The sequence below is a fragment of the Brachycentrus maculatus genome, unplaced genomic scaffold, assembly GCF_059751285.1.
Source record: "Brachycentrus maculatus isolate JH-2025_06_01 unplaced genomic scaffold, ASM5975128v1 h1tg000119l, whole genome shotgun sequence".
Classification (NCBI taxonomy): Eukaryota; Metazoa; Arthropoda; class Insecta; order Trichoptera; family Brachycentridae; genus Brachycentrus; species Brachycentrus maculatus.
In genome coordinates, this window is record NW_028280872.1 from 2,062,972 (window position 1) to 2,084,198 (window position 21,227).

General features: G+C 33.3%; 2 protein-coding genes across 2 annotated transcripts; one reads left to right on the top strand and one right to left on the bottom strand.

The window, feature by feature from the left end:
- Positions 1 to 4,829: 4,829 nt before the first annotated feature.
- Positions 4,830 to 11,637, bottom strand: SF2 (splicing factor 2). The gene is made up of 5 exons (XM_088259641.1): positions 11,356 to 11,637; positions 9,997 to 10,187; positions 7,359 to 7,531; positions 6,543 to 6,628; positions 4,830 to 5,375 (listed from the first exon to the last, which is right to left on the bottom strand). Exons 1-5 carry the CDS (start codon positions 11,526 to 11,528, stop codon positions 5,273 to 5,275), a joined length of 726 nt encoding a protein of 241 aa, XP_088115767.1. The 5' UTR covers positions 11,529 to 11,637; the 3' UTR covers positions 4,830 to 5,272.
- A 1,413-nt stretch (positions 11,638 to 13,050) lies between these two features.
- On the top strand, positions 13,051 to 19,251 carry LOC148309644 (dynein light chain 1, cytoplasmic). The gene is made up of 3 exons (XM_088259643.1): positions 13,051 to 13,171; positions 14,742 to 14,862; positions 17,192 to 19,251. Exons 2-3 carry the CDS (start codon positions 14,755 to 14,757, stop codon positions 17,351 to 17,353), a joined length of 270 nt encoding a protein of 89 aa, XP_088115769.1. The 5' UTR covers positions 13,051 to 13,171; positions 14,742 to 14,754; the 3' UTR covers positions 17,354 to 19,251.
- Positions 19,252 to 21,227: the final 1,976 nt, after the last annotated feature.

Sequence of the window (21,227 nt, forward strand, 5' to 3'; positions counted from 1 at the left end):
TTTCGCCTTGTTAGGGCATTATCAAACGAATGTGAAGATCAAATGGACTATGGTCCTTATGTAGCTATACAATTCAAACTATACAGTAGCTATACAGTTAAAACTGTCACTTAGAATTGTATAGCTACATAAGGACCGTAGTCCATTTGATCTTCACATTTGTTTGATAATACCCTAACAAGGCGAAACAATTGTCACAAAATAATTTTTTATGTGTTTTTGTTAATAAAATACAACTTAGTAGACTCAAAAAATCTGTGTTTGATTTAAAATTAATACATAAAAGAAATTATATTTTATATATTTCTTAAGTTTTTTTTACAATTTATATGTAAATTTGTATATATATTTAAAAAAAAAAAGTACCTATTCATATAAACTATATTAATTCTTTTTTGGAACGAAAACTCTAATTTTGTGTGAATTTCAAACCTTGTATAACACGGATTTGTTGAAAACTGATATTCTCCTTTTCAAACATGTCTTTGAAAATTAGTTTAAAAAAATAAATCATTAAAAAGGCACTGTTTTTTGATACTCCGTAATTTTTTTTTCATTGGTGAACCCTTCCGGAGATACAAAATATTGAAATCAATACTTGGATGTGGTTCACTATCAGATATTTTACTGATGTGATAAAGCTTTTTTAGGAAATATTTATAATCAACGTTTAAACAAGTACTAAGTTTGTGACTGATATATTATTTTTTGACATCTCATCAAAGATGAAGAAGAATATGGAAGTCTGGGCATTTACGGGGCTGACGACCGTCATAGGCTGGTTTAAGTGATCACTTTACACACGTGTAACATTCACCAATTCTACCCATTATTGACAACCACACTACTCTATTATATGAGATTTTCCTTTACTTAGTAATTAAAATTCATAATATTTTATAGTAGACTGCTAATTTTGAGGGGTATAAAGAAGCAATAGCGCTTTTTGTAATAATTAATATGGTACTGTGATCAAAACTAAAATGTTTTTTTATTTCTTCTTAGGTTTTCTATAACTTTATTAAACTCATTTCGTCTGTTCATTTATGGATTTCTATATGAAGTATGTATTACCCATCATTAACTTAATAAAAATTAATAACAAATGTGTATTGCCGCTTTTGATTTTATAATTTAGAAGTAACGATTTTGTGAAACAATTTAGCTAAATAATAAAACTTCCAAATTCTCATAAAAATATGTAATCAGTTAACCTTTCCTGTAATGGTCGTCTGAAACTTACACATTTACGAAGCGGGGTACCAAAAGACCCCAGTTAATACTTGTATAGAAATCGTAGTACGCAACTCGCAACAAGTACCAACTCGCTGCCAGCTGAGTCACAGATTCCACGTCCTTTCCAATGTGCCAACTGAGCGAGAGGCTGGAAATCGGAATGAACGAAAGTGGAGTAGTCAAATTGCGTCGCTTTCTCCTTGTGGTAATACCACATTTCTTAGAGTGAAAGAAATAACATGTCGCTAGCAGATAAAAAAATTAACGTGCTGATATATAAGGACGTAGACTCGCCATACCGACTGATTGTACTTTTTATAAAAAAAAAACAATATTGAGAAACATTTTACAATTTGAAATTATAAAAACAAAAAAAGGAACATCTTCTTTAACATTATTTTTAAGCTTACAAAAAACATGGAATAAGTAGCTGTTGTAATACTAAAGTTATAGAATTAAAATTCATATATGGGGGATTTCAATCCCCCTGTTAAGAGCCGGCTAAGTTAAAACCATTGAGGTAATACATAACTAAATCCAGCCGATTCAACATAAAAAACCAAACTAAATTAACACCACATAATGCAATTTAGAAAGTGAATTGAAGAAATCGCCATGGAGGCCTTTAATTTCTCATTTAAAATATTCATTGGAGTCAAGTACATGCCCACTGGAGTACATCAGCGCAAAGTTGATATTGCAGTATTGTCAACTAGTTGGGGCAAAAGTAAATATTCATGTTAATGTACTAGAAAGCCAGCCCCGCTATCACTAAATATCATAAATTTTTGTCTTCTCGATTTGCTACGCTTTTTCGTTGAATTACTTTAAAAATATAATTCATTGAACATATCTCTCACTGAAATGAAACACCGAACAACCAACCCTGAATAAAGTTTGCACTATCGAACCAGCCACAGCCTCCAGGTAGGTACTACACTACATATAGCTCACTAACATATTGTTATTGGGCGGTTTTTTCATCAACCCTAATTAGTGTACTAATCATAAGTGACCGCAAACCCAACTCCGATCAGTACAATGTTTTTTGGTGTCTCTCACGCTCTTCCAAAAGTAAGAAAATAGAACGCTTATAAGCATCTCCCGCTCTCTACCAACAGTATGTAAAAGACACTTCTTTACAAAAATGTGTTAACATGTTATCTTTTCACTGTAATTTCAGCCCTAAGTTGGGATTCCATAAGTTATGGTTTAACTACATAGTGTAGATAATGTAACTTCTGTACTTTAATTTCAAACGACCAAAGTGTCAAGTGCTACCAAAAAAAGTGAACATTCATTTCCTACCAAATAGCAGTAATGTTATCTTCACTAAGTAGACATAAAAATAACTTCCTTGTGTGATCGATCATCGATGCCCTGGTGTAATTCTTATGACAACACTTAATATCTATATTTTCTCTATTAAGAGTCCAATCCAAGTTTTCCAATCCAATGGCAATGACATAAAAACAAAATTTGCTATTTTAAAGTTGCTTATAGTTTCGATTTATTTGCTTTCTACTGTTTTTGAGATTTGTATTCTGTTTGTTTTTGTATTCTGTTTTCATTCAATAATTATTTACATATTTCTGGAATAAAGCATCATAAATAAAAGTCAGTTTTGAAATCATAGTTGTATTTATTTAAAAACACAGTGACAATCATATTATTGGTGAGCTGTAAAAAAGACATTGTTAATGTTTAAAGAAAAAATCCTTTGCTGTCAAGGGTATAAAATAATTTTATAGCCATCAGTAATAAAACAACAAAACTAGAATTGGTATAGATATACCTTTCCAAAATTAATAAAAAGAAAACTTCTAATACAAGAAAAAACCCGCTATTGAAATTTTAAGAACTTATTTCAAATACATACAAAAATTACTTTTATCAATATCTTTTTGTGTATTTTAAATCGTTGTATTATTCCAGTACGGAAAGCGAATATGTATGTTAATTTTAACAATATTATTTTACAAAAGAAATATCTAGTTTTAATAAGCAATCAGAATATACTTACATAGAAAATGTAAATGAATTCTGAATCTACAATGATGTTGAAAAATAAAGATTTATTGAAGGCCTCCTGAGAGTTTTAGTTTGAAAGCATTTGTAAAAGTTAAGTAAAATAAAGTAAATGGAAATAGCCCACGAGTGCGATTTCGTTACTGCATGCCATTCAATGCCAGTTATGAACAACTGCATGCAGTGTGAGGAATTATTTAGAAAACTACATCAACTTTCTAGCAATCACAGATTAAATAAACTGACTCCACCATCAGGGAGATTTAGGGAAATTGTACGATTTAAAGATTAGCAACGAATTCATACACAATATTCGCGACTTTTTCTATACATTACATTTATAAGAATTCTGTAGTCAGGGGGCATCGTGATGAAAGAAAGTTGAATGTTAAAAATCATGATTGATTATGCATAAATGCTCACCGCCTAGTTTAGTATCCTTTCCTCGCATCCAGTCTACGGAATCCATCCAGAATTGTCTACTGCCGGCGCTCTTTACTCGCCGCACAAGCAATTATCGTGAAGGTACGTGTATCCATCCAAAGGTACAACCCAAACGGAATTTATAAAGTATAATTTATCACTTTTAGTGTCGGTACCGCTCCAACAACCCATTTAGAAGACTAAATATTTAGAATAGTCCTACAGAATGTATATCGTCCAGGTACACCGTACACCGTTCCATAGTCTATAAGTTAGGCAAAGAGCCGAAGGTTTCCTCCTACTTCCGAATGTTTCCTCGAATCCTGATAACGCAGAAAGTGACAAGACTCTCGGGTCGTTCGGGTCCTAATTTGATTATCCTCCGAGCAAATATCCAGTTCCGTAAATCCTTCCAAATTAATCCAATTACGTCATTCGGAGATCCTTAACAATCCATCCTTATTATCCAGTCACTCCTTCCCGTTGTTTCATACATATGAACAGAAAAAAAAGCATTAGTTATAATGTTTATATGGTACTTCTATTTTACAACATTAATATGCGATAAATTCACATTTCTAACACATTACTATACAGCAGGTTTTTCCTTAATTAACAATTGCCAATGTTATTTTATTATTTATTTCTACAATTAAGATTATTTCACCATTTTATAAAAAAAACGACACAGAGTCACTAATTCCATATACACAACTTAAACCTAATTATGTGACAGAAAAAAGGAATGATTTAAAAGTGATCAAATCAACTTACAGAACTCACACAGAAAATTTTATAATTTATATATATATATATATATATATATATATATATATATATATATATATATATATATATTTATATAAATAAAACACGTTCACTGCCACTGAAATCTGTTCTTAGTTGAATATTTTTAGTTAAAATCAAACAAACATGTAAATCAAAGATGTGAATGAATTACATGATTTATCGGAATACAGATATTACAAAACATGTGGAGCGCCCGCGGGCAGATTGTCTGCCGATGAGTTTTCTCGGCAGCGAACGAGTTCAGTGCAAAACTCTTAATTGTAATGCTTAAGACAATAGATATTACGAGAGAACTATAAAACATCCAAATGACAAAATAATAATTCAAATTAAAACATCAAAATTAATTTGTGTATTTATACAATACCGTTGAGCCAAAAAATGGTGGCGCAGAAAGCGAAAAGGCTTAAAAATGACAAGAATAAAACAGAATGTTTTATGAGTCAAATGCACTTGGTTTTGTGTGTCCCGATGACTGTTGCAACTTGCGTGTTCTTTTTCATCCTTGGTGTCATGCATTACATCACATCTTTCATTTGGTACCGGTGTAAAAATGCAAAAATATAATTTAGAGCCGTTTCGCTTTCCGGCGTCCGATATGGTCCAAACAGAAAGTAAAGAATAAAGAATCATCGGGGAAGTGTTACCATCGCACAGTAAAATAAAAAGAGCTCGTAGTACAGTGAGGCAGGCACCCGACTTACGTAAGTATAAGTGGGGTGTCGCGCCTGCGATGCGCCACCCGCTCGGCGGTAATTCGTTCATCGGGGCGCCCCTAGTAGTTGGAGCGAGAGCGCGAGCGGGAGCGCGAGTACACGTGCCGGACGGGCGAGTAGCGCGGAGAGCTGCGGCGGGACGAGTATGACCGCGAACGGGACCTACAACATCATATCATTAACATTACCATACACTAGAGCAGGGGTCGGCAATTTGTCAAGTGAGGAGACCCAAATTGTCATGGAAACAGGATAACAAAGGAACCAGAAAGCCGCATATATGTCATATACATATATGTATGACATATCGCTCACTCCTTTCAAGAACGTCATAAATCAAAAAACTTGATTTTTCAGGAGATCGTTTTTAAAGTTTAAAAATATAATACAATGTATTAAAAATAAATATCAAGTCACTTATTGAACTTTTTAATGTGTAATAGATCTTTTAAGGTAAAACCTGAATGTTTTTTCTCCATTTGAAAAATATTTAGTATATTTTAAAAAAATACTTAAACAATACCTTTTCTTCAAAATACAAAAACAGCACTTTCTGCCCTGTAGTGGGTAATTATTAAGTTAAAAATATGACGCTTTTGCTGGGATATAGTACATTTTGTAGGCATTCCGAAAACATGCACAACTGAAAATAGACGATTTTTGATATATGACGTTGTTGACAGGAGTGAGCGATATATGCGGCTTGCATTGTTTTTGTTGTTTGACATAAGGTGAAATTGCAGTTTATGTCCGAAGAGGGTGAAGAGCCGTAAACGTCTGGGCAAAGAGCCACTCCTGCCGACTTCTACACTAATGCAAGCTGTGTAAACAAATTATATTAACACATTGTTGTCGGGCTGTCTTTTCTTCAACTCCGACCCTTATTAATATAGTAATTAGGGTCATACAATAATCACAAGTAACCACAAACCGTATTCCGATCTATACAATGTTTTTTGGCGTATCGCGCTCTACCAAAAGTAAGCAAATAGAATGTTTATAAGCATCCTCTGCTCTCTACCAACAGTATGTAAAAGACGCATTTAAGCGTTTCCCGCAAACAATGTGTTGAATAATCGATTTTCAAATAAAAAAGTTGGGAAATAGTTTATTTTATATTCTGCTTTTGTTATTTTGTCAAGAGAAATATGAGTTTCTTTCAAAATATCGCTGAGTAAGAACTTGTATATGAAATGTTGTTTTATTCTTTACATTTTGATACATTGTATTAAAAATTTAAGGAGCCTTTATTGCTATTATATTTCCCATCTAATCTTTTTAGCACATTTCATATATTCATGGAAAATAATAGTATAATCTCAAATTTACCGGAACTTCTCCTTATCAGCACTGCCATATCTGTCTCCGCTGCCTCCCCTATAGTCCTCTTTCACGCGAATGTATGAAACTTCTCCCTGTGATTGAAAATAAAATACAAAATTACAGTGAAACCTCTATCTATCGTTTTTAAAGGGACCTATTAAAATACACCGTGAATGCGGGAAAACAATAAACGCGGGATTAAGAATTCAATACACAAGAAGATACAATCGAGTAAAGATACCGTCCTCCCAATCTGCATAATGCTGCGTCCTCCCAATGGTTAGGTTAAAATTATAAGCAGAATACAAATTTTAGAAGCAAATAAATGTATTTATTCAACAGAACCAAAAAAATATTAAAGTTTCTTGCATTGTAAATAATCTTTGATGGACATTTGTTTTTTGACTGTTTTATTTCCGTAAATCAACAGTATATTTTGGGCTATGCAAATATTATTTTTTTCGGCATCAGTTATTGAATGTGCGTAGTAGAAAGCTTTTAATTTTTAAAAGAGTGTGCACGCTTCTGAAAATAAAAGTACAGGCAGCGGCTCCTCTTCATCAATATTGACCTCTGCCGTATCCATCAACGTTAAGTCACACAAGCTTTTTATAGTTTTTATCCCACATGTTGGAATATTGTCGTCGATTGTAACAAAATTGAGAAGAATGCAAAAAAAATATACAAAATATGTCAAATGTGCGGCTTGCAAACCTCGTTTTATTTTGGATATATTCCCCAACAATTCAATATGGAATTCTACCGACTGTCTGCAGTTACAATAAATAAAATACCTCGGATGGTTTGGGATTGTGAACTGACCTCGTGTGACCTGAAACGCGAATCGTCCAGTTTCTTGACGGCGTACTTCATGTCCTCGAGGCGCAGAAACTCCACCACCCCTGTGCCGTCCTTGAAGGCGTCCGCGAAGCACACATCGCCCGCCTCGCGCATGTGGTCCTTCAAGTCCTGCCAGGACCCAGAGTGCGGCAAACCTGGATTTAAAAAATGTATACATCTTATTTTACACAAATATTCTTATTGATATTTTTTGGTAATACATATTTTATTGCAGTGTTGATCAACCGGTTGACTGCCAAAGGCGTCTTAAGACGCATAATTTTCTGTGAACGGAGCGCCGCTCCGCTTATACAAAAATTACGTCTTAAGACACGCCGTTTTATTTGGGATTTTACTAAAGAAAATCAATTATTTAAAATGTACAAATATATTGAACGCATAGTGACATCTATTGAGAATATCTTTGCATACTTAGAATTGAAACAGAATTTGTTTTTACCACTTTAAACGTAAATTAAAGAGAGCTTTGTCGTCGGAACAACTAATGGAGCTCAGGGTTGTCCAATAATCCCCGAGTTGCCGTCACTGCTGAATCTGATGACAGTAATTTTAGTGTCGATTCTGATGATTTTAATTTTTAATTTTTTAAAATATACTTTTAATATTAAACTAACATAAACAATTACTTTTGAGATATAATTTAGTTTTCATATTTTCTATGACAAATTTTGTGACAACCCTGCACCATGAACAATTAATTTTATGATTATGGATAAATGACTGCAAGACTGGTGCGCTCTTAACACGTTGTCGGCGGGACACGGCATTTGCCGTTTTTGGCAGACTGTCGGTCAACTGCGGGACACTGCAAATGCCGTTTTTGTCGACTGTCGGTTATCGGCGGGAAACGGCAATATACGGGTTTGTTATCAGCGTAAACGTGTTGAAGGGTAATCTGCTACCTGGGTGCTAGGCGACAGTCTGTTGACGTTATTTGAGATGCCTTGTCCGGATTGGCTAGTGTGTAGCTTGTAAAGGCATCTCCAGAAATCTAGAGTTTTTATGCGATCTTAATCTCCAGTTTACTTTGAGTCATTTCACGTATCGGACTATTTGTCATACAGCTCACACTATTTTGTTTACTGTTTGGTATTTTATTATTTGAATATATTAGCATTGTATAGGGAATGATACCTCAGAGGGGAAGACTATTTTTTAGAGTTTACATAGCTTCTAAAATTGTGAAATACGGAATTCCTTATTAAAAATTATGATTTTAATTTATTTAGATGATCAAATTTCATATATGATTTCTTTGAAAATTTCAATCGAAAATATTATTTGGTTTAGAAATTGTGTCAATTTTAAGAAAGCGATATATTTTTGCGCTAATCGCGAAAAACGTCCGCTATAGGATAGAGTCTGTTGTTCGAAGCGCCCGACTACAATGTGTTAATTTATTTGGTAAGTTTTATAATAAACATTATTACACTTTCAATAACGATATGTTTAGAAGTATTATTTTTGTCATAAAATTTGCGGCGTGCTGGGTACCGCCATACATGTACCTGCCGGCAGTTAAAAGCTTAAAAGAGGTTATCCATGTAAATAATCGAGTTATTATAATTTTGAATATGTTGATGAACATCATAATGATCATCATATGTTGGAAAAACATCAAGTAAATCACAATTTATAATTTAAGCTCTTAACCCTTACTGGTCCAATGTCGAATCTCATTCGACATCGATTTTTTCCTCTTAGGTCCCATGTTGGATGGTATCCGACATTTTTTTCATTATTATTTAGGATTATTTATTTAAATTCCAAGCAAACATTTTTGTCACTCGTATCTATTACAACAGCATGTGGAGCTGAGGACAAAGGATTTTTCCAATTGGAATGTAACTGTCTACCTAGATTTTTTTTTTTTTAATTTTGGGGGACCGGAAAGGGTTAAATCAGAGTTTCTCGGTTCGAACCCACTCTACCACAATTTGATACCTATTTCTAATAAAAAGCCGCTCAAGCTCACAGAAATAGTATGAATTTTAATTAATTAATTTTACTTAGTCTTCTCTTCTAACCCTTATCCGCACCTAATGGTGCATAGAACACTGCATCGTATTGACGCAGTGTTATCTTTATTGTTTCTAATATGAAGGCAAGGTGATCACTCCAAGGTAATACTAAATAAATATTGAGTGTAAAATCACTAATATTTGTGTTCACCCTCCTCCCTGGGAATCGAACCTGGGTCCTCCAGCACCGTAGCTAATCACGCTAACCATTACACCACCGGAGGCGGACAAAACGGTTTTACTTAGTACACTCTCCTTATCATTCATCATTCACTTTGTGTAATACCACTTATAAACTCTACTTCATGACTACCAGTTTCGCAATAATCATTCCATCAGGTCAAATGTACTCAAAGACTCAAAGACAAATTACACCGTATACGGTGTTTGAAAATGATGTGGAATGCATCGAAACACGTGTCACAGTAGATTTTAAGAGAGTAAACCTTAAATTTGAAATGGGAAGATTTTACCACAAAGTGACTGCTAAATCAATTAATTAAAATCATTGAGTATTTTATTTGCATGGCATGCATGCCACCTCTATGGCGGCACTCCGGTGCTAAGGGTTAACTTACCACTGACGAGTACCCTGAACTCCGAGCGCCTGGCAGGGGGCCCTCTGCCGCCACCCCTCCCCCCACCCATGGGCCTGTCTCCTCCGCGCCCCCCGCGCCCACCCGGACCCCCTCCGCGGGGAAACTCCACTCGCAAGCGGTACCCGTCGTAATCGTAGCCGTCGCGGGCGCGCACTGCGTCATCTGCGTCACTATAAGAAAATTTAATTTATTTATCTATTTTTTATTCAATATTTGAAAGTAACCGGGTTGGCATAAGTTTCTAACAAAGTTGGCATTTTGAAACCTTTCCTCAATTTGTATTGTCAGGAAGGAAATGTAACCGAAAAAATAAAGCTTGAACAAATTTATGAGGCAAATGTAGTTGGGAAAAGAAGTGGACGAAGACTGAGGAAAAGTTAGCACAATCAGGTATGTAAAATATTTGTAAACGGCCGGGTCAGGAGTCGAAATAATCGGCGGGTATGTATGAGAAGATGCATGAATGTGGAAGAGGTGAAGAATTTTTGCAAAGACAGGATGGTATGGCGTTCTATTCTCTCTGCCTAACCATGCGGAGAAGCAGGGTGATGGTTTGTTGGTCAGTATTCGTTTTTAATATCGTCTTCTAACTCTTATCCGCACCCAATGGCGCATAGGGCATTGCATCGTATTGACAGTGTAATCTTGATCGTTACTTATACGAAGGCAAGGTAATCACTCCTGCGCTTCAGGGACCAGTCCAGGGTATTAACAAATAATATTTGAGTGTAAAATCGCTGATATTTATTTTCACCCCTCCTGGGAAAAACCTCCAGCATAGTAGCTAAACACGCTAACCATTACGCCACGGAGGCGGACGTTTTTTATTGGATAGAGCTAAACTCAAATTTATCTAACTTTGTAGTCAACGTTTTGGGTTAAATGTTCCTATGTATTTATTTGCAAAGTGAATTTTGATTAATATACTTTAATATCTACCAACTAATAACAAGCACCTTGTGGGGTGAAATCCAGTATGCAATAATTTAAACGCAAGGTATCATTGCAATATTTTTTTAAACCCTTTAAAATATATATCAAAAGAAAACAAACAAAAAATGACAAATCGAGTTGTACCTTACCTATATACTGGTTGCAATGCGTAGTAAGTCGATAAATACACACAGAACACTTCACGTTGTCCTTGATAGACATAATATACAATTTAATCAGATATGGCGTTAGTCCGTTATGGCGATATGGTTAGGTTTGGGTCCAAAGTGTGATTATTTACATACCCACACGTTACTTCAAAACAATCGACGCTTACAAACATTTGCCGGTTAACGAAAGGAACATAAAAGAAAACTGTTGACTGGAAAGAAAAATTAAACTTACCGGGCATCCTCAAATTCTACGAATGCAAAAGGGGGGCCTCTTCTGTTTTTTAGATCGACGAACGTAACTTTTCCAAATTTGTAAAAGAGATCCTGGATATCTTTCGTTCTTATATCGGGAGGCAGATTACCAACATAAATCCTACATTCGTTTCTTCCCCCGGCTCCAGACATTATTGTGAGTAATAAAAGGATTAAATAACGATTCTATAATCACTTCTCGTAAAAGATATCACCGGACCGGAACGCTAGCCTACCAGCTTTATCAAGATTTTAATTTAAAATGGCGATGTGCTTGGTTTTAAAGAGACAAGGATTAATAACGGTAGAAAATAAAATATACAGTTTAGCTAAAAACGTAATTTTGTTTTTATATACTCTATCTTAAATATAAATATATACTTTATACTTTTTTATGTAGAACCATCAAAAACTTGCAATTGAAAGCAATAAATAATCCTAAACTTGCCAGATTGATAATTTTACCAGTACGTAAGTACGTTCAAATGAAAAAAAACAAAGAAAAGTTACATAAAAAAAATAAGTTAATGATCACTATGTACAAACAAATACAAATGAAAAAAGGTATTGAAATATACATCTCATCAAATAATCCATAAACATAAACATAGGTTGTGTCCATTCCATAATATGAGATATCAATTTTACAAAACGCATTTACAAAAACTTAATTTTAAGTTATGTGAGTTTCTCTGAACACAAAAGCTAGTCCTTTTTTTGAAGCAACAGTGTATACCATTTTTTTTTATCCAACTGGGACCCCTTGTGTACTCGCTTGTGACCCCCAGTTTGGGAAATAATGTAGTACCTGAATGGTGTATGTATTTCACTGCCCATTTCCTGAAATTGTTAAATGCCATGTATTTTGTTTTTAAGAAAAAAACAATCATCGAAGTATCAATGGAATGGAATAAATAATTATTGAAATTTAGATCTACATTTTTTTGTTAATAATAACCTTTTGTTTGTTTCAAATCTTAGCACCATTTCAAAAAATATTACGTTTTCTTGTACTTGGTACTTGTAATCTTAAAAATAATTTCACTATCTATCCCCCTTCAAGCAAAGTTTATTAATTTTAGCTCGGATGGGCTTAATACAAAGTTTGAAAATTAATTAATTTTATGTTACAAATCCCATTCTTTTCATTTTCTCCTATTATTCTTATCCCAAATTCTTCTTTCACCTTGAATTTCATTTTGAGTACCTACACGGAGTACTAGACAACAATATCTGACCATAATTCTTTTGAAATTTTCAAAATCCCCTTTCAAAGATGTTGGTGCTATATTCAAGTATTTTTATTGTTTTTTGCCTCTTAGTTACATGTGAATATTTAAAAATATAATTGTTTTGTGGACTGCAGTTACTCTACTGGGATATATGTATGTACTTTTGAAAAGCTTGAAATAATTTTGTACCTCATATTACTTTTACACATTGTTTTCTGTAAGCAAGTCCAAAGGGATATTTAGATAAGGATTATAATAAAATATTTGGTGAAATTTCGAATACTATACGTTCGTAGTTTAGTAGTTTTTCAATTTTAGAAATTTAGAATTGAATTTGAACATTTTTTGCTTAATGTTGCCATTTTATAATCTTGAAAGACGCACCTGAAAGACTCTTCGGAAGGTCGACCAATAAAACCATTGCAGCAGTTAAAATCCATTTTGTAAAAGATTATCCAGTGAGAGAGGGACCTTAGAATTTTGGAGTAGAAATTAAATTGTCGTCGTGCGTTATTTGCCGATATATATTCTTGTCTTTTCGTATTATTGTCACGACGTATAAAGGTAAGATTTGATTTCTTTTTACTGATTCCTGTCGTATTATCGTTTATATTTGGGAAGCTGAAATTGCATTTTGCGGAATAAAGAATAGCTTGTTTTTGGACATCGATAAAACGTTGTCTAGGCGATTTCGCACATTATTTCAGTTGTACAAATTGTAATTTCAGTAGATGGACGCGTTCTTTGTATATTGAATAACGTGAGGGAGTACCATCTTGTATTTTTTCGATTTTTTTGATGACAGAATTGAACGTTAGTGCTACTGTCAGAGTCCACGCGAGAAATAAATATTCCGACGAAATTAATAGGTAAATTAGTTTTGGCATGAATATTTCACCCTCAAAAGTTAATCGATAATTTATTTTCGCAGATAAAGCGCTTCCTATATGGTTTATTTCAGTGCCGGTTGTCTCGAATATCTTGCCTTGAAATTTGCGTGTTTGGTGTTTCTGCTTCACGAAGTAGTGATTGATTTTTTTCCTCTCTATTCTAATGCCATGGAAACAATTCTAACTACTTCTAGAAATAATTAGAAACAGGATCGATTTTCAATATCGCAGCTAGAAAGATAATCCGTAGCAGTAAGGTAAACATATTTGTTTTTAGTGTAATTTTCCAGTATTGTTCAAGGGACTTCGAAAGATCATAAGTGCAAATAGTTGTTTACATGATTCAACCTTTTGGTCATACTCCACTTCTCTCAATAACATGCATACTGTTATTAAACCTTCTATTTATTTCATTAAGTTTTAACTTGAAATAAATAATTTACTTACTAAAATAAAGAATCAAATTAAAATAAATTTTGTTTCGACTTCTTTTACAAATAAATTAAAAGAGGTCTCATCCAAAAATCCATCAGTTACTTGAAGCTGCTTGTCATGTTTTGTCATACTAAAAACCTGTCTAGTGAGGTTTATTTCTTTCCCTTATTTTTCAGTGTTGCGGAAATAGGCGTAACATTGTCATTGGGACATTTCACACACATTTCCTTGAACCTCTAGAACCTACACTAACAGCTGGAAACATACTCCTTTCTTTCATCTGTATCTGAAGATTCATTTTCTCATCACCATTTTTCGCTGCTCGTTATGATGCCGTTATGATCTGATCAAGATCCTAGTCTCCGGAATATGAGACCTGAAATTCTGCTCGTTAACTGAAATTCTTTTTTTGCAATCTTTGTTTTTAACCCGAATTCCTTGTGATCCGGATCATTCTTGCCCGAGGTTACACTGCATTAGCAAATCCCTTACCGAATATTAAAATGTAGATCTTTTGCACATTTTATGTATATATGCATGGCTTTTTTTTCATGTAACGCTGTGGAACGGCGTTCCAGCACCTTTTTTCATGAATAAATATGGTTTTTTAATTTTCAAAATCAATTAGACGAAACAATTTTTGAGCTTACGTACTTAACTACAATCTATATTTATATCATTCGTCGAAATGTTAAAATATGGTATTGTAATGAATTAATTTTTTACTAAAAAGCTTGGCATGAAGTTAGTTCCGGGACCTTTTTTGTTAAAAAAAAGCCCTGTACATATGAATTCAATTTTATGTACAGAACCGAAGACAAGATGTGTGACCGAAAGGCTGTGATCAAGAATGCCGACATGGGAGATGAGATGCAGCAGGATGCTGTAGATTGTGCAACACAGGCGCTTGAAAAATACAACATTGAAAAGGTGAGTCATCTGTTTATATTTAAATTGATGATGGAATGTGAAAAAGACATTATTTTTGCCAGTTTGTAATGAAACTATTCAAACCAATGTGTTATATGGGCCGCTTAGGCTCACAGAAGTAGTATGAAATTGAAGGTTTTGTTTGTAAATATTAAGAACACAATTCTTTTTCTTTACATTGAAAAAAATATATATATTCCGAAGACAAAAATTAAAACTTTCACTGTCTTTGTAAGATTTTGGAACGAATAATATTACTCAAGCAATTCGTATATGAAAAAAAAACATTCCCGTTTTCATGGTATTTTCTCGATTATGCTAGAAATTCCCGTCACCACTACCAAAATTTTTTGTCTAGTTTTTCTTTGTTTTTATGGTGAATTTCCAGCATTATTGAAAACCGCCATAAAAATGAGGACGACTTTGTAAAGTAAAATGTGTCAAACAAGGTGTCACACAAGGGGAAATTTATGACAAATAATCAAAACTCAATTTTAAATTAAAAGATTCTCCATCTTTACATGTATGCATGAGGTTTCATGTAATGTTTACAGACTTTTTTTTTGTTCTCGTCATGTTTGTTCGTCAAGTTACTAAATTTATTTGATACATCAGCTGATAATGGATTCTGCAATGTAGTCAAAATTATAGAATTGCCTATGTATGACTCAACATAATAATAATAATATCCGGATATACTTGTAAGTGGCCTAAAATGTTATTTTTTATTTATTTATAAAAAAGTATTTTTTTTGCCAGTAATCTATATTAAAAAAAATTATGCTGTCTAAACATTTTAAGGTTTAACTATATTATTTTGAACATAGCAAAAAAAAAATTACAACCATTTTTTCTATTCATTCCTTATGTGTGTATTTCAATTATCTTTTTATTTTTAGTTTTATATCCTTATGTTTATTGTGTTCACATTTAATTGATGAAAGAGATCTAGACTTATTATAATGTATTGTATTTCATGTTTTACAATTGGTTGATATATTTTTTGAACCCTTATCTGCGGATAAGGCCTTATCGGGTGTGCCCGATGGTGCATAGGGCACTGTGCCATATAAACACAGTGTTATCTTGATCGTTAACACATGAAGGAAAGGTGATTAGCCCACCGCTTCAGGTACCGGTTCAGAGTAATATTGAATAAATATTAGAGTGAAAAAATCACTTATATTTATTTGACCCCTCCCCCTGGGAACTGAATCCGGGACTTCCAGTATGGCAGCCTGGCGTACTGACCATTACACTATTGAGGCGGACAAAATTTAAATGAATAAATGAGTCAAAATAAGGAGCATTTAAATATGCGAGGCATGTTACAAAATTGGACAAAAAATTTGATTGAAGAGTTTCCTTTTCCGCCACGAGAAAATAATATTATGTTGAATAAGAATTTAATATACTAACTAACTGGCTAAATCTTATTGTATAATATTACAATAAATTAAGTACAATTTATATTATTTTCCTTTTTTAATATCATTTATTTGTTTGTGTAGAAGTTATGAATGTAAAAAATTTATCATATTTGTAAAGTTTTGCGATAAGTCCTTACAGACTGTAAAACGAAAACAAAGGAACATTAGCAATGAATTCTTACGTTTTAATGATAAATTTCACATTGTAATTCGAGGCGAAATATTTAATCATTATTTTGTTCTTGAAATTTCTAAACTGTAAAAAATTAAGACAAAAACCTTTTATGTAGACACTCAATTCTGGCTCATTAATAAAATTCACACTTTATAATCCACTTGGACAAGAGTTTCTGCTAATATGGAACCTTGTTGAACAATTAAAGTCAACATTTTTTTTGTTAATTAAAAGATAAATATTTGTATTCTTGTTACATGCACAAATATTAGAATACTATTTATCGTATTCCTCAGTGGCCCACTATTAAAAATAGAAACCAAGTTGTGGCTGAGTGCGCTTCTGTTTGGAGAGTATGCGACATTAACGATGCAATCGCAACCCCGCTTAATGTGTAGAAAATTATTTAAATAATTAATAAGTTAAATCTAAAAATATGAAACTTTAACCCTTCTTTAGTCATTTACAGATTATGTTATACTTTGGTACAGTGCACAGAGCTCTGGTTAATCATTATTTTCTCATTAACATGGATCTTTGCCAGTACATATCGTTGCCTTAACCTGTAAAGTGACTCCATCTGAACTTACTTTACAAGAGAGTTAATTTTAAGGAGGACTAAGCTGACAATATGTACCCTGTATAGTTACAGTTGACAACTGGTTGAAGGTCTGAAGGATTTATCCCAATGTGTAGTCGATTCTAATGAGACATTTGGTTCTAGGACATTGCGGCATACATAAAGAAAGAATTCGACAAAAAATACAACCCGACCTGGCATTGCATAGTCGGCCGCAACTTCGGGTCATACGTAACACACGAGACGCGCCACTTCATCTACTTCTACTTGGGCCAAGTGGCCATCCTGCTGTTCAAGAGCGGTTAGGCGCACTCTACACTCCTCGTTCCCTCTTATCTCCATCCGGTAACTAAATTGAAGAATGTGAGGAAATTTCCCAATATTCCATGTTCTCTTTGCGTGACTGTGTTAAATCATTAGATAAATTTAAAGGGTATAACAATATATGGGAAATTATTAGTTTAAGGACGGCGGCATCCTTTTCCGATGTCGTGTCGCATTATTATAAATATAGATGTTACTATGATTTCAAATTATATATGTTGAGTTTGTTCATGCCCCTTGATCTTTATTGTTTTATAAGTTTATCTTATATACCGAGCGGAGTAGACTAAATTGGGTAGCCTCTAGCTGTACCCACATCACCAGGCACGAGTCTACGGGGAACATTGTATAATGTTTCCGCACTCATTTTAATGTTTCACAAATCTACAGCGAACGTTTCGACACATTTCATATATTATGTTCCGTGAATTAAACCAAATTTTAAAATACCCTTTTTTGTTTCAATAATTATATTTAAGTAAATCTTAACAGTATCTAAAAGATAACCACTATTTTAAACTCAACTTACTATAATCTCATATTATTATATAGTATTTACCTACATACCCTTTTATACCTGTAATATAAAAATAATGTATTTCTCTTTTATGTTAGGTTGAAATATTGACCATTATTGATTTCATTCTAAAAGTGAATAATTTGAGTAGGATATTTCGCGACGACGAAAGCTACGAATGTACGATGCCAATACCACGAGTTAATTAAGCAGGGTTATCTAACGGACCGCTGTGGAAACTAAACGGTTGTGTGACAAGATCAGATGTTTTCTCCCTAGTCAATAATGGTACGGTTCATAGGCACTCATTAGTAATATTGATCTTCCAGAAACATCCGGACAATGTATTAAACTTAATTGTGGTTTAGTACTAGGTTAGATTAAATGTTTTTTTGGACCGCAGCATTTAGGAACAGAATAAATCTTCACTTTCGAGTGAATATCAACTACATTAGAACCTTCATTATCTTAATTTTCTATCATCCTGATTATATAAATAAATAAAAGTATGTTCAAATTTTTTGATTTCTCTAAACAATAAATTTGCGTAGACATAATTCCACATTATGGACAAGGATGAATATAATATTAGGTGTAGGTCTTTGAAGTCATATAACAGTAAAAAGTGTTCACAAAATGGAATGTTTTTCTTTTAACAATACATACAGATTTATCATTACCCGGACGGTGTTATTCCTCAATTAGTCGTAGTGGGTAATGAAGGTTCTATTGAACTTGATTCATGCTTTTGTTGAGTAAATTAAATAATTTAGAAAATATTTTATTTCACCAGTCATTGACGTATATGATTTTAGATAGTTATATTATTTCAGATGATTTTGTCAATTTCCTTATATCAGCTATATAGAGAATCCTTTAGTCGTAAGGCAGTATGATTGGGGTGTGCGAGAAATTCCTGTCTTGTTCGTTTTACATAATTCGCTCTTATAAATATGCACAAATTTATTTATGATTTAGCAAATTTGTTAGGTTTTTTTTACTCGCAGATTAGTCAAGAGTAGCTTAAAAAAAACCGCTCCCGCATTTATGTTCATAAGACTTAATATTTAGTAGGATGCATGAGTAATAATCCCGTTAGTCCATAACTCGGTGTAATTGGATGTATACAATATCTCCAGGACTTGTAATCCTCGAAATGAAAAATATTGATGTATTGAAAAATCATTTTAACCCTTTACTGTGTACTTAAAGAACAGGAGCAGGAATGCTTCGGCAATTTCTTGTTTAAGTTATGTTTGAAAAATATATCTATTTACTGAAGTGAAACAAAATCTACCAGCTGTCACATGTGAGCCACAATTATTTGGTTTTTATTTGTGGCAATAAATCAGTTCTCTTTGAATGTTGTTTATTTATAATTACATCCCACTAACCTAACCCACATACCGCATTCCTTCACCGCTACAGTCGGCCAAACTCACAACTTACATGCCGCTGCTGTAAATGTCATTGAGATATTGCAATATGAGATATGTTCAAAAACAGGAGAGCAAAACAATGATAGACAAAAAAGATACATCTTTTTGCACGTCTATAAAATGGACTATTCTCGGCTCAGCTCATGTTTATATTGTTGGTAAACATCAAAAACTGACCAAATCAAAAATAATTAAAAACGAGGTAATATCACTGCCTCCGTGGTGTAATGGTCAGCGTGTTTAGCTACCGTGCTGGAGGTCCCAGGTTCGATTCCCAGGGGGGTTGAGAATAAATATTAGTGATTTTACACTCTGATATTTGTTTAATATTACTCTGGACTGGTCCCTGGAGCGCAGGAGTGATCACCTTGTCTTCATATAATTAACAATCAAGATAACATTGCTTCAATACGATGCAGTGTCCTATGCACCATTGGGTGCGGATAAGGGTTAAAAGAAGAATATCACAAAATATTTTATAAATTCACTCAGAATTATGAAGAAGAATCATGGTTTTAAGGTCACAGAACTATTTTTTTCCAACGTTTTGACTATTGCTCTCACAAGGTGAAACAGTTTTATGAGGAGAAAAAAATCAGTACGATGACATGTTATACTTTTACTAACACATTGACTGCCGACTAAGAGATAACTCGTAGATTGCATTCTTTGCTAGGATGCCGACTACGAGTTATCTTGTAATGTGGTAACTAGCCATATCCGTGCAGCTACAATAAAACTCGCAGTATATCAGTGCTAATATGGTTAGATGGCGCATGGGAAGAGAACAAAAATCAATGCTGGATTACATGAACAAAAAAATTATTAATAAATGAACACAACATATAATTGTAGTTGCAGTAAGCCTTTTGTCTGTTATCTACTTTTGCACACTGCTTGAAAAATAGGATCCTATTTAGCTGGGCAGTGATGCATCTCCCTATCAAAAAAAGTAATTAAATTTCACATGCATACTTTCCGGATTCATTCATGCTTCATTTAGATATTGAATGCCATAAGAGGAAATCTGGTAAGTATCAAAATATTTATTTTTTATTCCGCTATCCGAGTAAAAAAAGGTTTGTACAATAAAAATGCGGAATGATCAAATAAGGCCATTTGGAAGCATCTGGTGTAACTGAAAATGCAATTTTTTGGAACTAATTTTGTTTGTACGTTGAGGTTCATCGACACTCGCCATTAATGCTGTCGTATGTAAATACAATACTTACACAATTAATTTTCTTCAGTAGTTTGTGTTTAAAATTATTTCAAAAGTTTCACATTGTGTTGAGATAACCATGCACTTGTGCACGTAATTGGTTCCTAAAAATGTGTGCAGATGTTGGAGAGTAGAGGTATTATTCAAACGGCCATTGAAGAAAAGGATTCACCGTTTTCTGAACATCTAATTATTTTCACATAGGTCTCAATCATTTGAAGTCAGGAAGTCCTTCATTTTTTTTAAAATCTACATTGCATTATCTCATGTTTATAAACATTATAAACTTTATAAGGCGAAATATTGAAAACAAATAGATAAACTGTTAAAACACATCACGCGCCCTAACGAGTTTCTGCTGACATCTTCATATTTTTGATTTATGCATTTGGAATTCCAAGGTAGGATAACGCTAGCGGAAATCGAACATTGTATTTGTTTGGTTGGCATTCTGAATTGAGAAATTCCTGGAATTGTCAACCAAAATATTGCAATATTTGAGGCATACGTGAGGAGAAAAAGTTAAACACAATGTTGCAATATATAATTTTTCCCAAAAATACTTTTTTCACTATTATAATAACACTAAAAATACATGAATTTTAAGAACATAAAAAGAGTATGAATACTAGTTTATAAGAAAGATTGACTATTAAAGAAAGATTTAAAGTATAATTT